This window comes from Gastrolobium bilobum, unplaced genomic scaffold, assembly GCF_033153095.1.
Source record: "Gastrolobium bilobum isolate Gb01-03AN ecotype WA unplaced genomic scaffold, APGP_CSIRO_Gbil_v1 utg27523, whole genome shotgun sequence".
Taxonomy (NCBI): Eukaryota; Viridiplantae; Streptophyta; class Magnoliopsida; order Fabales; family Fabaceae; genus Gastrolobium; species Gastrolobium bilobum.
Genome location: NW_026898903.1, coordinates 34877 through 55793, shown reverse-complemented (window position 1 = coordinate 55793; position 20917 = coordinate 34877). Strand labels below are relative to the sequence as shown.

The following is a 20917-nucleotide window of genomic DNA, read 5'->3' as shown; positions in this document are numbered from 1 at the left end:
TGAGAAAAATTTATCCAAAAATTTGGTTGCCAAGTCGTCCCAGTGAGTGATGCTTCCTTGAGGTAACGATTGCAACCATCCTCTTGCTTCGTCTTTAAGTGAACATGGGAACAACCTGAGCAAAATAGCATCCCGAGACACCCCGTTCATTTTCAAGGTATCACAATATAGCAAGAAGTTTTCCAGATGGATGTAAGGGTCTTCAGTGCTTCCTCCGGCAAATTGGTCTTTCTGAATTAATTGTAAAAGTGCCGGCTTGAGTTCAAAGTTGTTAGCATCCACGTTTGGTCTAACAATACTCGCCGTCTGTGGAACTCGAGCAGGAGTCATGTAATCTCCCAACGTTCTCGGAGGTGGTGGAGGTACATTGTTGTCTCCCATTGCTTCTTCTCTCGGTTCTGTTGAGCTTGAAGCTTCTTTCTCTTGTTGTCTTCTTTCTTTAGCAAGTTTTCTGTTTCTTTTTGCTGTTTTCTCTATCTCCGGGTCGAATTGCAAGGAATCGGTGTCAACGGTACCTCGCATAAACCAGAAAAATAGATTATATAAAATAAGAAAATAAAACTGAATTTAAATAACAGAAAATTAAATAACAGAAAATAAGGTCCAATCTAAAGAATTAATAGCTACTATTAATGTTGAAATAGTAATCCCCGGCAACGGCGCCAAAAACTTGTTGCTACTCACGGCAAGTGCACCGATCGTACAAGTAATATATGATTAAGTAAGAGATCGTTCCCACGAGGATTACGGTTCAAGCACTAATTCACTATCGCAAACTTAGTTGGACAATCGAAAGTGTATTTGGAAACAGGATTTGAATTGTAAAATTAAAATATTAAATATTAAGCTAATTACTTGCAAGAATTAAAGACAAGAAATTAAAGATGTGATTTAAGAATGTAAAAGAACGTAGCTAGGGGTTCGATTTCCTTTAATCTCCTTATTATGATTCAAAGTCTTTCTTTACGTTAACCGTCCTTAATATCAAACTAACCAATTCTTTCGCGTGTTATTAGAGCTCAATCCCTTGTTACCCTAAAACCTTTACAAACTTGAAAGAACCCTAGTTCCCCGGTTATTCCCCAAGAATGCAAGCATTAAGTTCAAGAATCTTAAGGTTACGCAAATTCTATGTCTATTCCTAGAATCATAGCGTTTACGATGAAGTTATCAGATATGGATCACACACCAACATCCCTATTGTCATGCATTTACCGATGATCATTATATAAGATTCAAGCCTATATAAAGCATTAAAAACAGATAACTTCATTCATGATAAAAAGGAAAATTAACGTACGAATTATTCAAAGCATAATAAATCGACTAAAATCCATCTAACCCTAACTACTTAAAGAACTAGCCGGACATGGCAAAATCAAGAACAAAAGAAAATAGAAAGGCTCCCCCAAACTCCATAGGTGATTGGTGGATCTTCAAAATCTCCAGTGAACACTTGACGTTGATCCGTCTCCGCCGCTCACGAACATGAATCTGATGTTTCTTCGCGTTCCCTCCGCCTTCAAGCACCCAAGAGTTGTTTAGCAATCTAAAAGTTATGTATTTCTGGTCCCCAATGGCCCTTTTATTGGCCAAGAGTTCGTATCCTAGTAGAAAACTCGAATGGGCCTAAGTTGGATCTGTCTGGGCGCTTAAGCCTGTTGTAGCGCGCTTAAGCGCCCTAGGACAGTGAATTCTGATTCGCGTTGCGCGCTGAAGCGCTCTGAAGGGCGCTTAAGCGCGCTCCTCGCGACAACTTTTTCTTCTTGTGGCGCGCTTAAGCCCTGAGTTGGGGGCTTAAGCGCCCAGAGGCAGTAGCTATTTGCGTTTTTAGGGAGCTTAAGCTTCTGAATGGGGGCTTAAGCTCCCACTTCTAACAACTTGATAAGATCCTCAATCTTATTGTTTTTGATCTTCTTCTATCATCTCTTGATCTTATCTTTTCTAGTTGTGATCTCTATTTATCCAATCTTCATCTTTGACTCCTTTTGTCAACAAATCCCTAAAAAATAGCAAAGATGATTCCATTAAACAAAAATTCAGATAATGTTCATGATTATTATATTAAACCTTAGTTTTTGACTTATTTAACTTGATATTTTATATTAATTTAGTCTATAAAATAAGATAAACTAAAGGTTTATCAAGTACTTAAGTCCATTAGTCTAACCTGCAATTTCTGATACTAATGTCAAAAAGTTAGTCATTGTGCTCATCTAATCACTTGTTACGTGTTACCTGGCAGTCCTCTAATGTGGTTTGCAGTTGTTATTTTTTTGCTTGTGGACGTTCATGGTTAGAATGTTTCCCTCTTTCAGTTTCATTTTTTACCCTAGCTTTTCTACATCTGAATCACTAGTTATTATTTATCTGTATGAGCTATATTAGGTTGGCATGCATATCTCTGGCTATCCTATGTTCCCGTCTTGGTGAGTCATGAGTACGCTGCAGCATTTATTTGTTTATTTCAAATAATGAATCTGCAAGGCTTCTAATTTTGCTTTCATGCATTTTCTTTGTAGATGGTTCTGGTTTTGGGAGCTAAACTTGAAGTGATTGTGGTAGAGATGGCTCTTCAGATGAAGGATGTAAGTAATGTAACCATGGGAACCCCTCTTGTTTGTCCAAGTGACAATCTCTTCTGGTTTGGCCATCCAGGATTTATGTTAACACTCCTACATTACACTTTATTCGTGGTAATTATACCTCCTTTGTATAGATATATGAGAATGAATAAAGGAAGTGATATCCATGATATATAATCACTTCACTAAACTAACAGATTTTAACCTGTTGAACCTGAACAGAATGCATTCGAGCTTGCCTTCTTTATATGGGTATCAGTAAGTTCTCTTTCTATGTGCTTCTTTATGAAAATTTAACATTAGAAATTTGGTCCAACATATGGCTGAACCTAACATCTTTCTCTTGATTTGTATATGTATTTTCTTGGTTGCCAGACACAGTTTGGATTAAATTCTTGCTACCACGAAAACAAATCATTTACAATCACAAGGGTGGTGATAGCGTAATGACAGCCTACAACTTATAATAAATTGATTTTTCTGAATGCTGATCCTGCTGCAGTGAATTTTTTTAATCCTCAGTGACATTCAGATTTATTATTTTCCTCAGGGTGGCAGTTCAAGTCCTTTGCAGCTATGTAACTCTCCCCCTTTATGCACTAGTGAGACAGGTGAACTCTATTGAGACATTAATGTGTTCTGCTGTTAGCCCCTGCCATCTTATGCGGGGTTAAGAGGTTTAAGGTCTACCTAGATCTTAAAGCTTGGATCTATAATAGGGAATAATTGAGCAAATAACTTGAGGGAAAAATATTTGTCATTTTAAAGAATATAGAGTTATGTCATTTTAAGCAAGTGAAAGACACAATCTAACTTTTTTTATTTAAAATTTAAATTTAAAAAAAAAAATCACTCACTTTCTTCCTTCATAATTTTCATTGCTTGTGTCTTTCTCTCACTTAAAATGATACAACTCTACGATCCTTTATAATTACAAACATCAAAGCCATATCTTAATGTCTTGACATTGGATTGTTACAGATGGGTTCACAATTGAAGAGCAAAACGTTGGCTAAAATTCTGAGGCAATGGCATGTTGAAGTGAGGGAGAGAAGGAAGAAGCAAGAAGAACTTGTAAAGTCTTCTATTTCTAGGCACATAAATATGTCCTCAGAATGGAGCCAAAGAGAGAGGAGTGCCCGTGAGTTTGAGTTTTCTTCCACGCTAGGCGAAAGCATTTGTTTCGCTAACAAAGGAGAAATTGTAGAAGAACTGAAACAAACAATGAAAACAAAGGCAAGCTCATCCGGTGAACCATCTAGTGCTGTCCCACCGGAAATGCCAAATCTGAGGAGTACAAGAACAAGAAAGTAGAGAAATAGTACTGATTCTATTGAGGAGTACAATGAATCTCTTGGATCCATGAATTGATTTGTGCTGCTGATATAGTAAAATCTAAAGTGGGCACAATTGTAAAGGGAAACAACCTATATTATCCCAGCTCAAACCATCAACATTATTTAAAACTTAAAACAATAACCAAGCCTTATCTCACTGAAGAGTGTTTGTTTTGGTTCTTAAAGGCGACGTAAAAGCTTATAAATAATGTTAGAGATGAATAAAAACATTAACAGTAGCTTTTGAGTTGAATTGGTTCTTTACAAATAATAAATCCTCTTGTCGTAAAATTTAATAAACTTGTTGTATTTGGTGAGGACGTGAGTCATCATATGAATTTACTTAATAGCTTCCAAATACCAAAAAGCCTTCGCCTGAGCACATTCAGAATGAGAAAAATACAAGTGACCATAGAACAATTTTCTTTTTTGTCATTATTACTAGACTAAGGCCTTAACCCATAAATGTTGTCTCTGGGGTGAAGCCAAACATGCAATTAACTGTACCCTTGTCCATGTTGGTATACCCCATTCTGACTCTGATGGAACATAACCAGCTTGCAAATCGGATTTTGTTGGTATGACAACTGTAACGTCAAGATGCCCGAATTCATATTTGGATCGATTCACCTTAGTCTTATATCTTCAATTTTTGCTGTTTTACCAACTTCAGAAATTTTTGGATTTACTGATGAGAAACAATTTATTTGGGCCCTTGCATATTATCTGACGCGTAGAGCATCATATTCTGCTTTCAAAGCATGGGTAGAACAGTCATTTTATCAGTAGAAATTGTGAAGAGTTCAGAATCCTTGTCCAATGTCCATGGTGACCACACCCTTCGTTGTCTAAGATTGTGACATATACTTCTCCACGTTCATTTGCCTTCACTCGCTTCTCTGGTTCTCTTTCTTTTCATCACCACCACTCACTACTCTATTGAGCCACCAAGTGTTAAAACTCTTCATACCCAAAACTCTCTCTCTCTCTCTCTCTCTCGCAAGCACAAGCAATGGAAGACAAATACTATCTATGCATTGTAGCCGAAATGGATCGACTCTGGTTTCACCAAATCATTCTTTTCTCAGAACCAACAGCATCAGTAACTCCCGAACCAGTGGAAAAACCTGTTCCTATATCAGAATCTCCTTCTTGCTCATCATCCATTCTTTCTTTACCTCCTCTGCCAGATGAAGAAACTTCAACGGATGAATCACCTTCTTTAGAGATACAAGTCTCATCAGAATCAATCTCCTTGTCTCTTCAGGTATACTTCGAAAAAGCAGTTAGTACTATTTGTTCAATTTGATAGGGAACCATGCTTTCTTCTTCTTTTGTTAACTCTATTTTTTTCTGTTACAAGGATGATTCAATTGACAAGAAAGAAGAAACGAAAGAGAGATTCGCTAGAATGAAACTTTTGGGTAACAGAATTCGTTCACATTCATCTTCACCATCATCTCAAAACCGTAACAGAAAATGCAGGAAACGAGTTACTACTACAAGGAAACTGCAGAAATCCATGAGCTGCAGGACGCTTGGGGAACTGGAACTTGATGAAGTGAAGGGTTTTATGGATCTGGGTTTCATATTCAAGAAAGAGAATCTATGCCCACGAATGATGAGTGTTGTCCCTGGCTTGCAGAGACTCGGTTTACACCAAAATAAAGAACACGCACAAGTAATGGATGTCACAGAAATGGTTCGAGTGATTGATGTTGAAGAAGAGGAAGAAAAGAGAGATATCATGAGACCTTATTTATCAGAGGCATGGCTTATAAAGAGACCTGATTCACCGCTACTAAATTTAAGAATTCCCAAGCCTTCTTCATCTGCCAATATGAAGAAACATCTTCGGTTCTGGGCTAAAACTGTGGCTTCAGAAATCAACCAAGAATGAGTAACGGTAAATATACCAGTTAATGGTAGCACAATAATTGTATGTTAATAGAAGCAAAATAAGAGAGGTGGTGCAAAATCAGCAAATGTAATTTCCCTCCTCCTTTTAATTATTTTTTGTCTGCTAGGCAATTAAAGGGAGGGTTCTCATTGGAATCATATGTGGAGGCTTTGTTAATGAATTGGTTGTTTGAGGAATACAAATTCGGTAGATAAGCACACACAACTGAAGAGGGACCCACTATGAATTATGATGTTGTTGCTTGACAAGTGGGGGCTTTAACAACGCACAAGCATTCGACAGCTCGACCAGACAGTTCCATTGTTTTTTGTTCGTGTATATGACTCACCGGAGAAATCGTGTTTCATGTCATATCAGGCATCTTTGTTTGCATTAGAATGGAACAATGATTTTGAAGGAACTTGAATCCTGTCCCATCTGTATTTCGTTTGTCTACACTCTGCAATATCGCAATATCAACCCAAATGGAAATATATTTATTTAAGGCTATACTTTTTTTCTTTATCATTGTTTTAAAATATATATATATATATATATATATATATATATATATATATATATATATAGGCAGGATATACTTACCACAAAAAAAGTTTATCATCTTTACAACCAACTTAATCACCGTTGATTTCCGTAAATCTAATGATTATAATTTATTGGGAATTAATAATTAATTAATAAATGCGATCCAATAATTTTCAATAAATTGTAACCGTTAGATTGACGGAATGGTGATTAGGTTAGTTGTAAAGGTTGTAAACTTTTTTGGTGGTAAGTATATCATTTTTCATATATATATATATATATATATATGGATTTAATGTTTCTAAAGTGAATGTAGATAAGTTATCTACATTCACTCTCAAAACGACGTCATTTTAAATTTAAAAATTAAAAAATTATAATGAAAAATACTATTTTAACCCTAAAATAAATTATAATTACAAAAATACCTTGATTTCTGTCTCAAAACGACGTCATTTTGGGCTCACTGTAGATAAGTTATCTACGTTGAATGTAGAAAAAGTGAACCCTATATATATATATATATATATATATATATATATATATATATGGGGCAGGATCATCTTACACCGGTGTAAGAATAATAAGTCTTACACCAAATCTTAACCGTTGATTTTTTGCATCTAACGGTTAAGATTTAGTAGGTCTCACTCATTAATTAATTTTTAATTCCCAATAAATCTCAACCGTTAGATGCACGGAAATCAATGGTTAAGATTTGGTGTAAGATTTATTATTCTTACACCGGTGTAAGTTGATCCTACCCCTATATATATATATATATATTAATATTTTTGCTTTTATTGCATAAATTTTTTTCTGACGCACTCGCTTAAAAGTGAGTGAGTCCCATTATAAAGAGAAAAGAGAAAAAAATTTATCTGAGTGTGACATATAAATTTTTTCGTGTATATATAGAGCTTTGTTATTCTCCTGTCAAAGGAGACAAGATTCTTTTCCCACTGACTTAACAATAATGTGGGGTCAATTTAGTTTCTTTTTCTTTTTCTTTTTTTAGTGGGTCCCTTTGTTGGTTTGTCTATGCGGTTGGAGAAAAGATTTTTCCTGTAAAATGAGCCACTGCCGTCACCACCACCATCACCACACCACCGTCACTAATCACCATCACCATCGTCGCGGCCACTGTTATTATCATCGCCGCTGCCACTGCCATGTCACCACCACCACCACTACTATGTCATTGCCTCTGCCACAACCATCGTTGCAACCATTGCCATCACCACCACCACCATGCTATAACCACCAGCACCATACCACCATCAACACCAGCACCATACCAGGTTCGGAACTCCAGGTTCAGGAAGGGTCTCTTAGAGCAATGTAGGATCACCAAGGTTATGAATACGTGGCAATGGAAGATACATCCTGAGCTTAAAGTCGAGTTGAAAGAAGAGGGGGATGCATATATGGAGGAGGCTGGTGATGATGCTAATGGTGATGGTGATGATACTGATGAGGAAATCCCTATGCCGGATTTGGATCCACCTCTCCCAACTGTTGAGGTTGGATACACTCTTAATGATGTCATAACCTCTATCTGTGACTTGATACGAGAATTTAAGGGGTGGAACGCAGACATGATTCAATGTGGACTTATATGATTAGACTTGAAGATAGGACGGACCGCTTGGAGGTTTCATATAGACAGACTCCAAGATCGTGGATGAGTTTGCTTTAACTAAGGATGACAATGACAATGATGATGAGGAGATGCATTTAGAGTAGTTTAGAATTATTTTATGCCAAATGGATGAGTTTTCCTTTCACAATAGAAATGCTCTAAAAATGACAGTAATAGTAATTGTGTAAACTATTAAGAATTATGTACTATCGATATAAAAGAGTTTTGTCTTTATATTTGATGATGTGTTACTATATTATTAAAGGGATATATTTTTCTTATGTTGTAAGAAAAAAATTATATCATGTTGTAGAAATAAAAGTATAAGTGGGACCCACAGGCTACGATGCACGGACACGGACACGGGACACAGGACACGGGACACGACACGACACGACACGACGACACGTTAATTCTAAAAAAATGCTAAATTTTGACACGTTGGGACACGTTTTGATATTAAATAAAATATTTAATATATATAATATAATTTATATTTAATACATATAAGAGTCCATAATAACTCATATAACCAATCAAATATTTAAATTTCATAACAAGAATGCAAGCATGACTTATATGTTTGATTGATTGAGAATGCAGTGATTGATTGAGAATGCAAGCATGACTTATATGCAAGCATTAACTTGTAGCCCAAGTTAATCAAGAATGCAGTGATTGATTGAGAACAACCTCATTGGATCTTTTCAAGAGAATGACTATCTAATTATGTCTTGCAGGCAGAAAGTAAATTCTCTTATTTGATCAATGCAAGCATGACTTATATGTTATGTACCAAATCACTTATTTAAGTAATGGGATGGTATGGTCGTCAGGAAAAATTCTATGTTTAGACATTTGTATGTCCACTTTAAGCAGAGACTTAAGTGCCAAGGCTTGTAAGGATGAGCTCTAATGCAACAAGGGCAATACTTCAGCATGAATTTGAGCTTCAAATAAAAGAGAAACATCTATTACTCTCGACTATTGAACACTACGGAAATATTAAAGAAACTATGTATATTATAGTAGGTATAGAATCGTAATCAGAATGAATCAAGTTCTAGTAAGCAACTTTAATTCCAAAATACAAATTAAAGCAGAAAAAAAAACAGCAAAGTATCATAAAAAATCCAAATCCAAAAAACACCACTAACATTGATTAAATCCACAAATTGTAATCAGTAAGGCACCTCAATTGTGATTTCCTCAACAATGGAATACTCCTTGGCTTTGGAAACCAGCAAAGTATAGCTTTCATCCACTCCAAGTTGAAGCTGCAAAGAAAAATTTCTCACTCTCAATTCTCAAAACTAAAATTAACCTTCAAAAACCCAGAAACAAAATAAGAAAAAACAACCAAAGTAAGAATCTTTTAAACCACCTCCTCGCTATTTGAATGAACAGTGATCTTCAATCTGGAAATATCATAGGCAGATATTATTCTTTCCCTTAACTTTCTGATAGAACCAAACCCATGATCACTGTGCTTAAATCATGAAATATCATATGCCAAACTTCAAATATTATAGTTCAACTATGAGCAGAACTTAATTCACTACAAGGTCCCATTGACTGATAATCAAAAAGGCGAGAATCGAAAGAGAATGGAAAGAGACTTACCGGAGACGACGACCGACGACCAACGACCGGAGACGACGACCGACGACGAAAGAAGAGAAGGACCAGGCGATCAACAACCTCCACTCTCCAGCGCGAGAGAGGATCAGAGGATAGGGTTCATTTTTTATTTTTATTTAATATTTTTTATTTTTTAATTGTAATTTTATTTAGTTTTTACAAAAAAAAATGCAAAACGTGTCCAAATACGTTGACTACGTGTCGGATTCGGTCAAACACACGTGTCCCTCAAGTTAACATGTCCCAAAAAGTTGACCACGTGTCGGACGCGTGTCTGAACGTGTCCGTGTCCAACACATGTCGGACACGCATTTTTTTCTCAAAAAACACGTGTCCGTGTTTCATAGCCCACAGGTAAGAGGAGAGAGAGAAAATAGTGGTGGGACCCAACCCCTTCTTCTGTGTATGGAAAAATTGTTTATCTCATGTAGAATGAGATAAACATAACCCATTATTAAATGCATCAAGTAATTCTTAAAATAGTTAAACTCAATATACGAGGTATTAACAATATTGTAAAAAAATTAATAATAATTACATGTCAAAATCTTTTAATCACTTAGATTAACAAATCTGAAATTAATTAAAATATTTATAAGGGTTTGATGATTTTTCAGAACCTAAAATAATATTGTTTTGAAATTGGAAGAAAAAATTTGTCATAACAAAAATTAATATAACCCAAAATAAGTCAAAATCACAAAATGATCTTTTTCTAAACCCCAGCCGAACAACAATATCTTTAATCTCCCATAATGCCGTAGATTCAATACAATGATTATACTTTTGGTAAGTACCAATCGGTATACAGTGATGTGCAAAAGAATCAAAAAATTGAACTGAACTGTGAACTGAACTGAATTACACTTAAAATAACTAATTTTTGAAAACCAGTTCATGAACCAAACTGATTTTGAAAGAACCATTTCAAGAACCGAAATGGTTTTTAGAAACCAGTTTAAGAACCGAACCATTTTTGAACCGAACCAAACCGTTTTATTACTTTATTTCTTTAATATTTTTTTATTCTTTTTTTTCAGAATAGGTTCGATCTGAACCGATTTCAAATCGAACCGAATCATTTTCAAATTGAACCGAATTAGTTTCTCACGAATCAAAGCATTTAAACCATTTCTTTATAAAATTTAGTTCAATTCGAACTATACATACCCTTATCAGTATATGCAATTCTAATAAGTCTGACTAATGTGATTTCGAGTTTATATCTTTTCACCAAATCTAGAAGTTATATACTCCTTTTATTGAAAATAAGAACAAGTGTGTTATCAAAAAAAATAAAAAAAAATAAGAACAAGTGAAACTTAAACAATATTAACTAAAAAAAAATAGATAAACTTAATTGTATTTTGTTTTGCTTTTTGTAAAAGATGTTCCGAATCCCAATAATCTAATAATACAACTAGGGGTGTCAAAATGGGTTGATACGACACAAATTTGACACGACACGAATCTATCACGACACGAATACATCAACACGAACACGACACGAATTTTTATTCGTGTCAAAATCTTCAACACTGACACGACACAGATTTTTTGCGGGTTGACACGACACGACACAAATAACACGCAAAATAGGGGTTAAATCGGTAATTGACAAAAAATTTTTAAAAAAAAGGTTCAAAATTTAAAAATAATAATAAAAAAATAAAAATGAAATAATTAAAAAAAATATGGGTCGACACGAACACGACACGAATTTTTTACGTGTTATTTTTCCCAACACGAACACGACACGAATTTTTTTACGGGTCAACCCGAACATGAATTTTCGTGTCGTGTCGCGGAACAATCCACGTGTCATATCCTATATTGATACCCCTAAATACAACGAAGACATTTTCCAATATAACATCATTTTGGGTCACACAATAAACATTAATCCTATTTTACAAACCTTTAATTAGCATTTGGCGTTAAGATAATATTTGTTTTTTGATGAGGGATATTTTCACTACCAAAATTTTTCACTACCAACTTACTACTTGTCTAATCACCATTAAATTAATATTTTCTCTCTTTTCAAAAAATTTTAACATTCTCTCTCTTTGATCCAATGATGATGTGATGAGTAATAAATTAATAGTGATAATTTTTTGTAGTTAGAATATCCATTTTTTTACCCCACGAGGAGTAAATGTGTGGCAGCAACCTTTTTTATCTAGAAAAAATGGGTATTCTAGCAGTAGATGCCGATTTCGTTGGGTTAAATCTCTGTCTGTTTTCTTGAAGCTGCGGCCGCAAACATTTCCATTTGTTTTGTCACAAAGCATAGCACAGGTCCTCACCCTCAGCCATGGCCGATGACTTTGAGTTTTCTGATAAAGTTCCTCCTTCCTTCGACCGCGCGGTACAATTACAATTACCAACATCTTAATTTCTTCATCGTTTTTTCTCTTATTACTTAGATCTGGTCTGCATCAATTCATGTACTTTGTTCCTTTTTCCATATCATTGATGAATCAATTATATCTTAAAATCACGGATCAAGCCTTGCATGTTTTGGTCTCAGATCTTTAAAATCATTTAACAAATTTGCTTAATGTTTTAACTTCGGGATGAAGACCCATTCCTGAATTTCTCAATGATGCCAAAACTCATACTGATTCCAATGTTACGGATTGAAATTAAATTAGGGATCTTTTTTAAAATTTATTCTTCAGCTTTTCGGCAAGGGTTTTGATTTGGGTAAATTTTCATATTCAAATTTAATAATTTAGTCATGATTATCTGCTTGTTTATGTTTATGGAAATTATATTGGGCACTTTTAAGGTTTGTTGCATTTTCACTGTGATATGATGGGGCAACTGTTCATAGCGTCAACTGTTGTTGTGTAGGTTAAAATTTCTCTTGTATGCAATGTGTTGCTATTTTATGTTGATGCCAATCCGTGCTTTAGATTTTAGGTGATAGCAATAATGCAGAAGGATAGTTTGGGGCTGTGTTTAACTTCAAACAACACAAGTCAGTTTAAATAGGATGGCATGGCTCTAATGATTTGCACACCCAACGAGAAGTTCTGTTTATTTGAAGTAAAGAATAATATTGTCATGAGATCTTCTAATTTTCTTGTTTCAGAATTTGACTTCAGGAAGTTTTTATATGAAGTAGTTTGAAGCCTTTTAAGTTGAAATTATAATTTCCTTTCAATTGGAAGTCATCATTTCTGCAAAATCCTCTGTATGGCAGCTTGCAATTTATCTCAATCTTTAGCATACTTTGTGTATCAAAGTTTTCTTATCAATAGTGATATTCCATATTGATGAGATTTGCAACCTTCATGATTGGTCTCAAACAAGTCCAATCATTTAATTGTTCTGTGTGCAATTGTTTTAAAATGATCAAAAGTAGTTGCACCTTGTAGTCATTCTTCGTTTGCTCAAATGGACGGAGGCTCATCTTTGAAGAAAACTATAATTCTTATGTTATTGTATACATCGATGCCTCTCGAGTGACAGTATTGCATGTCTATTTTCCATTTAAAATAAATGCGTGTCTATTGCTTGTACAATTTCTTTTTGCTTAGTTCGCTGATATGGCCTTATTTAAAGTGCTTAATTTTTTTGTTACACTTAGGGCTCCCAAGGGTTTAACCCAGGCTTAATAGTTCTCCTGGTTGTTGGTGGGTTGCTGTTGACATTCCTCATTGGAAATTACGTACTCTACTCTTATGCACAGAAGACCCTCCCTCCTAGAAAAAAGAAGCCAGTCTCCAAGAAGAAGATGAAAAAGGAGAAACTGAAGCAAGGCGTCTCTGCACCTGGAGAGTAGAGACTTTGTATTCACTTTATGTTCTATGGTTTAAATTACTCTTCAGAAATTTTTTATCATTCTGTGATGTCTTGAGTTACGTTAATGTTCATCTTTCTATCCTGTGTGTTACTGATAGAAACCTTGGTCTTATGTGTAAGTGCTTTAGCAATATATTTGGGACAAGCTATTTCATGTTTAAATTATCATTTTGCTTTCCCACTGAGGATTTTTACACTGTGTTTGAATTAGGGAACAGAAAAGAAACGAGGGGAAGGTAAACAAGATCCCTTGTATTGAGAGTTTAAAAATATATGGGAAAGGAACGGAACACCAGAAGATTCATTTCCGACCCATTTCCTCTAAGGAAAAATAATCCAAATATAATCTAGGGAGAATTTCTCCCACTAATTACAACTCGTTGCTCCTTGGTGAACAGAGTTCATGTCAAGACAACAAACGACAGGTTTTGGGATCATTGTATAATTGGGCATGTCAAACTGCATTAGCACTCAAGTGTTGTCAGCTTTGATTTTGCCTTAACTTATTAGGGCATTTTTAGTCCTAATCCTCAAATACTTATAATTTAGTGGGCTAGGTTAGGGTTGGATTGTGGATTAAATTTTTTCATTCATCAAATTTTTTATTATTTAAAAAAAATTAAAAAATATATAAATTTAAATATTTATAAATATAAAATAAATATAAAATAAATTATAAACATAATATAAGTAAAAATTGTTGTGAATTTGTTAAAAAGAGAAAGTGAAATATGAAAGAAAGAAAAAAGAAGTATAGAAAGAAAATCAAAGGAAAAATAAGATAAACAAGTATGAGTTCTTAAAAGTAAGAAAATATCATTTTTTCTATCTAAAATATGTCTTTATATAGGACTCTTAACATAATTAAGAGAATAATTATAATTCAACATACCATTAGTGTGATGGTTGTAAAATACATTAAAAGTCATGAAAAATAGAGAGTTACACGAGCCAAATGAAGTTCATTGTACATTTACATACTTATAAAACCGAAATGCAAGAGGGCGAGAGAATGATTTAAATCGCTTTATTTCGTTTCTTCAAAGCCTGATTGTGTTGAACACCTTAAACGGTCAGATGATGATGTTGCAGCAACCTTGGACGTGTGTACTAATGCCAAGAAGGTAAAAATAAGACAAAAAAATAAAATAAAGAGAAACTAACTTATTATAACATGAGGCAACCGCTGCCGGAAGTCGGAGAAAACTAGATCATGTAATTCTAAGATCCATTCATAGCTTCGCGTGTCATGCAAGATTTTCAATTTTCCATAGAACTGGGAAGTTAATTTCAATTGTTCTCGATAATAGGCAAATAATAATCGTGGTCACCGGTCATCAATAGTTGGCTAATGCACCCGAGAAAATCATCCAAGAAAAATAGTGTGATTGTAAAGCTTGTTTCTCATGTTAAAATTTCAAATTAGATAGGCATAGATAGACATTTAATGTCCATGTGTTACCTATTACAGAAACTATTCCATTTTTTCCCCTCATTACTTTTCTTTATTCTCTTCGATTTCACTCTGTCTGTCTCTCTCTCACATCTCTGTACATCTCATGCCTTTCCAAATTTAGTCAGGCGCGGAACCGGAAGAAAACTTCTCGGAATGCTAACTGTTTATTCACTTTAATGTGTTTATAATATTTTCACTGTAGATGTAACTGAAATAGAGATCTTTCTTTTTAAACAAGGGGCGCGCAACTTGAGAAGTACACTGTTCCAACCCTGAATTTAGAATACTTTCATCTATGGTTGTGCAAGAAAGAAGCTTCATGTGGATGCGCGTTTCAAGCAAATCTCAGCGGAGTGAGCAGATGCTGTAACAACTCAATGACGTATTCCAATAAAAAAGGACACAAATAAAACTGGAAGCCGGAGCTCAACATGTTCCGTCATAAAAGAGGTGCTAAGAATATTTTACAAGGCAAATACCGTGCTCAAAGTTTAAGCTGCATCAAGACAGAAGAATCAAAATTGTTCACATTATACTCCTTGTAACCCCGAAGAAACTAAGCAAAATTACATAACCATACAGGAATCACACCTTAAATGTAACATATTCTTTCATTCAGTTCATTGTAATTACACATAGACACTTAGGAGAAAAATTCCTCCCATATCATTCCAATCTAAACGAATCAAACTGAAATTACGATAGTGTTTCATTCACTTATTTATTACCAAATTCAAAGAACCAGGATAATCTTCAGACAAAAGGCATAACACGGTTCAACAACATCAAATTATATAGAGGCAACAGCAGCATACACAAGAATAGCACTTCCAAGATGAAGAATACTTTCAAGCCCCACGTCCCATAGTCTGATCTGATGGGGGAATCATAACCAATACTTGTTGAGCATTAAAACCAGGATGAGGTAGCCTACGACGGAGCTCACGACCTTCTTGACAAAGAGCACAGACATGACAGAAGACATGAGTTGCCAAGTCACATGCCGACTCACACTGTTCACGCTGTGCCTCATCCACCAAAAAGCTTCCGCAGCACCCACATGACCTATTAAGTGCCTCACAACTTCCCTGATTCCCAAGGACCACAAATAATTCATACTCAGAATTGAATTATTTTTCAGAACATAATAGTATAGAAATGTGATTTTTGTGTTTGTGGGAGAATGGCAGAGAGAGAGAGAGATATGAGGAAAACAAAAAACAAAACAAGATGATTGGAATGCAAAGGAAAATCTCACTTCTATCAATCTGGAATTCGCTTATATAGACTTTTCATCCATGAAACAAGGCAATATATACGATACTAAAGGACATAAGTAATATTAAGCAATAAAAAATTGATATTGAATGCACCTGAAGTTATACTGAACCAAACTTCAAGCACCCCAACTGACCTATCACATTCCTACAAAATCTACATAAAAATACCAAAAATGTTCAATTAATCCAACTTACCCCTAATAATAGGATTATTTTCTCGGGTAAATCCATAAATGACAAACAATTTCGACTTCATAAAAAAGGCTAAAGCTTAGATTACTTTCTTAATACACGACTCAATCTATAATCACTCAGTACAAGTTCACCGCACTTGACATATACCCCATTGTACCAAAACTTTTTGGACAAGGTGTACAAAATACACTGAACGAATCACTACATGAAAAAAGTTCAACAAAACCAGAATTCTCCAGTCCACTATAGAATTAGAAATTTGGCACCATTTCTTAAACAATAATGCCGATCCAGCATTTTAGTTATGTGGATAGATTATCTTGTTCATTTTAGAAAGATGGATCTCGAATGTTCCAGCTAGACAGAGTAGAAAAACCTAATTTGCATGAAAAAAATTATCTAGTGTTATGCTGTATGTCTAATGCTAGTGTCAATTCTTTATATCTAATAATAATCCAGAAATTTGAAGTCCACAGGTTAACAATTGAAACAAGATGATAACATTTTTGGCAATAGGTGTGGCACTTATCAGATATTAAACATTATGATAGGAACTGGATCAGATCACACAGAAAAAGTGAATGAACTTATAATATTTTACTATAACCAGTGATATCTGCAGTGATATAGATGGATTTACAATAAATCACAATACTGAACTGAAGGAAAAAGATACCGTAGCACACACGTCATTCAGAGGTCCAGATCTCTCCAGTCCACTCCTTAGTCAGTATTTCCTTACCTTCCCTCTCCACTCTTCTCTCATTTTATATTTCACTGTAGTTTATGGCCAAGCTGGCACTCAGTTACCCTCAGTCATGCCAATTTCCTCACCCACTTGGGACTCTAATTCCCTATGATTCTTCCTCACATACACCCTCATGGCAGGAGGTTCGAGAGCGAAAATAATCACTAGATGATAAGAAGCAAAGAATAAAAGAGCAACTTACCTCTAAATTGAACCTGCGACGAATAGCAGTACGGCTAGGATAGGAAAACCATGGTGCAAGACAATTCCAACCAAAGCAGGAATTCCCAACTATATACAGACCAGAGTATGGCAAGCAATGATTGGCAAATGTTCCTGGAGCAGATCCAAGTCTCTCAACATTGCTCCCATACAGCACACAAGGAGCCACACTCCCAAGAAGACCTAGCCCATGTCATGAGTTCAAGTATAAGCAAATTGGATAAATGTAATGGGGATCCAGATGGAAAACACATCAAATGGAGCATGAGGCTCAAGATCCACAAGCATTTTTGCTTTATAACAATAGCACTAGTTCTCTTTTCTTTTTTATTTCCGACAAAGTTAAAAGCAACAAATGTTATTAATTATGTTATAAACATAATAACAAATATTTCCACCCGTCCTTATGGTTCAGGATTAGGAAGTCTAATTCCCAGCCATAAGGTTGAGGTGTACATGAGAAACTCACAATCTTTCCACTGTTGAATTCGCTGAAAGACTGAGCTTTTCAGATTATTGTCCGAGCAAAGCATTCATTTTCAATAAAATAAGGATGATAACTTATCTGCAAACAACCTTCGTACAGTCAAATGGAAAGCTAGTTTGGACGAAAACACATGTGAGATTGAAAAAAAATTGAGAAATGAGCTTTATATGAAAAATTTATCTCTAAAGACCTTTTCTCCTCCAATTTTAAGGGATACCAAAATTGACTCTTGAAAATATCACTATATACAAAATAAAATTGATCAGGCTACTATTTTGTTCCCCTCAACGAAATTCGAATTCGATCAATTACACAACGACGTTTCTCCTATTAACAAAATGTCATTCGTTTGAACGCGGAATTAGAGAGAGGGAGGGAGAGAGAAGGGGCTTACAAACTTCGAGATCGCTACTGCAAAACTCATCGTTTTGGCCGAGACAAGAGCAGATGCTGGAATTCCAGGAAGAACGGCCCATGGGCTGGCCCACGACGCTGCCATGGCCTAGGGGATGACCATCAGCGGTCCATCCAAGAATAAACTCAGGTGGCGTTGGTGCTGTTTTGGATTTGTTATCGGGTTGTTGTTCCTTTTCCTGTTGGTGTTGTTGGTGGAGAAGAGGACTTGCCTCCTCGTGATTACGTTGCTCATCAGCCATTGAAGATTGAAGATTGAAGATTGAATAACAGAATTATCGATGGGATCGAGAAATGTGAAGGGATGGGATGTCGGTGGAAACAAAAGATTCCCCGCCTCTTCTATTTTTTCTTACCACACCACACCACACGTAACTTATTCATTCGCTTCCTCTTTCTCTTTCGACCACGTCAACGCCACCCAATTATTACTAATATTAATTCTTCTATATCTTACTTCTGGATTCTTCCTCCCTAAGCTAGATACATGCACCGTTGGATCATTTATGCACTTCCCTCCCATTTCCTTCACCTATAAAATTACTCTCAAGTTATAATTAAAAATATTTACTGATTTGTATGTTATAAATATCATTAATAACAATATAACGTAAGAAACATATTAAACAAAATAATTAAGAGCTTGATAAATGTTTGATATCTTCTTATAGCAACTTAATCTCTGTCTCATGAATAATTTCATGTACAAAAAAATTATTTTGCAAAATGTTATCCGAACGTATAAGGTTTTTTCCTCTCAAAGACAATAAGTTTTTCGTTTCCCCCCAAATGTCTAGCTGATTTTGAGAATATTTGGCCACGTCAAGCTAAATATAATTTTATTTGTCAACCCAAATTGTTAAAAAATTAGCATAATGACACCTAGGAAATTTAAATTATAACTGAATATATTATTCATTCCATGTTTCTAATGACAAAACATGCCCTTTGATATGCAAAAAAAAAAAAAAAACCTTACTGCACATATACAATTACATGAGGTTTCCCTTTTCTTATTTTAAAAATCAAATGTTCATAAACTGGAAATAAATAAATAAAAGGAGAGAGGATGATCATTGCTAGGCAAATACAATATACAAACAAAGGCAAATCAGACTAGAAAAAATTCGAGTTAGAAAAAAGGACTAAGAGAAAAAACAAAGAAGTGCAAAAGAGTCTAGGAAGGCATTAATATTGAGGCGATAAGGCTTGCTGGCTTGGGGTCCTTGTGGTTCCCCCGATAGCATCCAAACAAGCACGAATGATTGTGTGCGCTGTAATGTTTCATCCTATAGAATCTGACCTATTTTCTCAATTGAGCGAACGATACGAAATAAATCAGATGAATTTTTCGATCAAAAGTACTATGTGACATCTTCGATTTTTTCCTCTTTCTCTATTCCTATCTCGTAAGTATAGTTGAAATTGAGATCTTAAGTAAAATTAGATAAAAATTAAAATAAAATCGTAATGTAAAAAAATCGTAAAAACGTAAAATCGTAATGATAAATTAAGATTTTAACAATAATAGAGTGCCCACTTTTTAAATTTTTGGATGAGTTCGTATATATATAATCATTTACAGACATAGCTTTTACACCGGAAGATTTTTAAAAGTATAAAAAAAATTGTTAAAATTTTACTAGATAATATCATTTTATTAGATAAACACTTATTTTATTCTCTAAATATACTAGGGTCATCATAGCCTTCAAAATATTTTAGTAATCATTTCTTTTTTATAAATATTTTAGTAATCATTTTATTCTCTCATTAACGCAAGATGTTATTACATTAATCTTTTAAATATTTTTTACATCAATTTAGTCCTAAATAATAAAAGAATTAATTTAGTTCTTCATTCATCAAATTAGTTCATAAATTAATACTCCATTAAACTCATTTTCTTTTTTTGGTTTTTCAAAGTATCCTCCAACAGTCGAAGACTAATCATTTCGAGACGGGAGATCACATTAAGTGGATAAATCTCTCTCAACAAAGCTTTTTTCGTACACACGGCCAGGAATCGGAACAAAATTAGTGATAACTAAATTAAAAAACCAATTTGAAACATTTTGAATAGTTAAAAATCTAAATTAGTGAATACCAAAAAATTAATAAAAAAATTAGCAAAACGTAGCAAGGAATCTAAACTTCGTCACGTAATTTGTTGGTTTGGAGAGACAACAGCAAGGAAGTCAGATCTCTCTCATATTTAAAACAAAAAGGAACATATCTTAACGAAGGTTACAAGAATATTTGACACCGAACATAAGAAAACACGCGGTTCTTCTATCATTGCCGTCACCACACAATTCTCAATATATATATATATATACGGAATTTTCCTATATCACATATACGTGCAAAGTATGATAGAATATCCCAACTTCTCCATCATTACGTTCGCTCTATGTATATAATACATAAGAGCATGGAGTCTTAGCTCACTTCTGCAGTGTAAAGCGTCTTCATCCACGAACTTTCTTAACCTGCAGTATAGAAGTTTTACAAATTAAAACAAAATATAATACACGACATAAGAAAAACTGAAAATAGAAATTAACTATATGCTAAAAAATATATATGAATAAGGAACGAATTTTAGAGACAAAAAATATTACATTTTTAATTGGGATGAATTTAGAAAT

The 20917-nt window shown here is 34.5% G+C and overlaps 4 protein-coding genes across 5 annotated transcripts; 3 read left to right on the top strand and 1 right to left on the bottom strand.

The window, feature by feature from the left end:
- Positions 1-832: 832 nt before the first annotated feature.
- On the top strand, positions 833-3899 carry LOC133285274 (MLO-like protein 3; the record flags this gene model as incomplete). The annotated part of the gene is made up of 8 exons (XM_061482483.1): positions 833-846; positions 2246-2295; positions 2389-2429; positions 2523-2696; positions 2808-2843; positions 2961-3028; positions 3136-3196; positions 3567-3899. Coding segments are annotated over 8 exons (777 nt in total), but the record flags the coding sequence as incomplete, so codon positions are not given.
- Positions 3900-4198: 299 nt separating this feature from the next.
- On the top strand, positions 4199-6325 carry LOC133285271 (uncharacterized). Of its 2 annotated transcripts, XM_061482481.1 has the most exons (3): positions 4199-5189; positions 5286-5574; positions 5689-6325. In XM_061482481.1, the coding sequence occupies exons 1-3, from the start codon at positions 4935-4937 to the stop codon at positions 5820-5822; spliced, it is 678 nt and encodes a 225-aa protein (XP_061338465.1). In that variant the 5' UTR covers positions 4199-4934; the 3' UTR covers positions 5823-6325. The 2 variants fall into 2 exon arrangements, with proteins under 2 accessions (XP_061338465.1, XP_061338464.1); XM_061482480.1 differs by having other exon boundaries at positions 4224-5189; positions 5286-6325.
- Positions 6326-11855: 5530 nt separating this feature from the next.
- On the top strand, positions 11856-13632 carry LOC133285270 (DNA-binding protein S1FA-like). The gene is made up of 2 exons (XM_061482479.1): positions 11856-12022; positions 13250-13632. The coding sequence occupies exons 1-2, from the start codon at positions 11969-11971 to the stop codon at positions 13442-13444; spliced, it is 249 nt and encodes an 82-aa protein (XP_061338463.1). The 5' UTR covers positions 11856-11968; the 3' UTR covers positions 13445-13632.
- A 1752-nt stretch (positions 13633-15384) lies between these two features.
- On the bottom strand, positions 15385-18664 carry LOC133285269 (cell number regulator 8). Its single transcript, XM_061482478.1, has 3 exons — positions 18247-18664; positions 17346-17548; positions 15385-16008 (listed from the first exon to the last, which is right to left on the bottom strand). The coding sequence occupies exons 1-3, from the start codon at positions 18506-18508 to the stop codon at positions 15769-15771; spliced, it is 705 nt and encodes a 234-aa protein (XP_061338462.1). The 5' UTR covers positions 18509-18664; the 3' UTR covers positions 15385-15768.
- Between the last annotated feature and the right edge of the window lie 2253 nt (positions 18665-20917).

Bases quoted from the DNA above. Each gene is read 5' to 3' on its own strand.
- LOC133285271 (XM_061482480.1), top strand. From the start codon at position 4,935: ATGGAAGACAAATACTATCTATGCATTGTAGCCGAAATGGATCGACTC. The intron at 5,190-5,285 runs GTATACTTCGAA...TTCTGTTACAAG, and splicing joins CAATCTCCTTGTCTCTTCAG to GATGATTCAATTGACAAGAA.
- LOC133285270 (XM_061482479.1), top strand. From the start codon at position 11,969: ATGGCCGATGACTTTGAGTTTTCTGATAAAGTTCCTCCTTCCTTCGAC. The intron at 12,023-13,249 runs GTACAATTACAA...TGTTACACTTAG, and splicing joins CTCCTTCCTTCGACCGCGCG to GGCTCCCAAGGGTTTAACCC.
- LOC133285269 (XM_061482478.1), bottom strand. From the start codon at position 18,508: ATGGCTGATGAGCAACGTAATCACGAGGAGGCAAGTCCTCTTCTCCAC. The intron at 17,549-18,246 runs GTAAGCCCCTTC...GACATGGGCTAG, and splicing joins CAGTAGCGATCTCGAAGTTT to GTCTTCTTGGGAGTGTGGCT. The intron at 16,009-17,345 runs GTAAGTTGCTCT...CTTGGGAATCAG, and splicing joins GTCGCAGGTTCAATTTAGAG to GGAAGTTGTGAGGCACTTAA.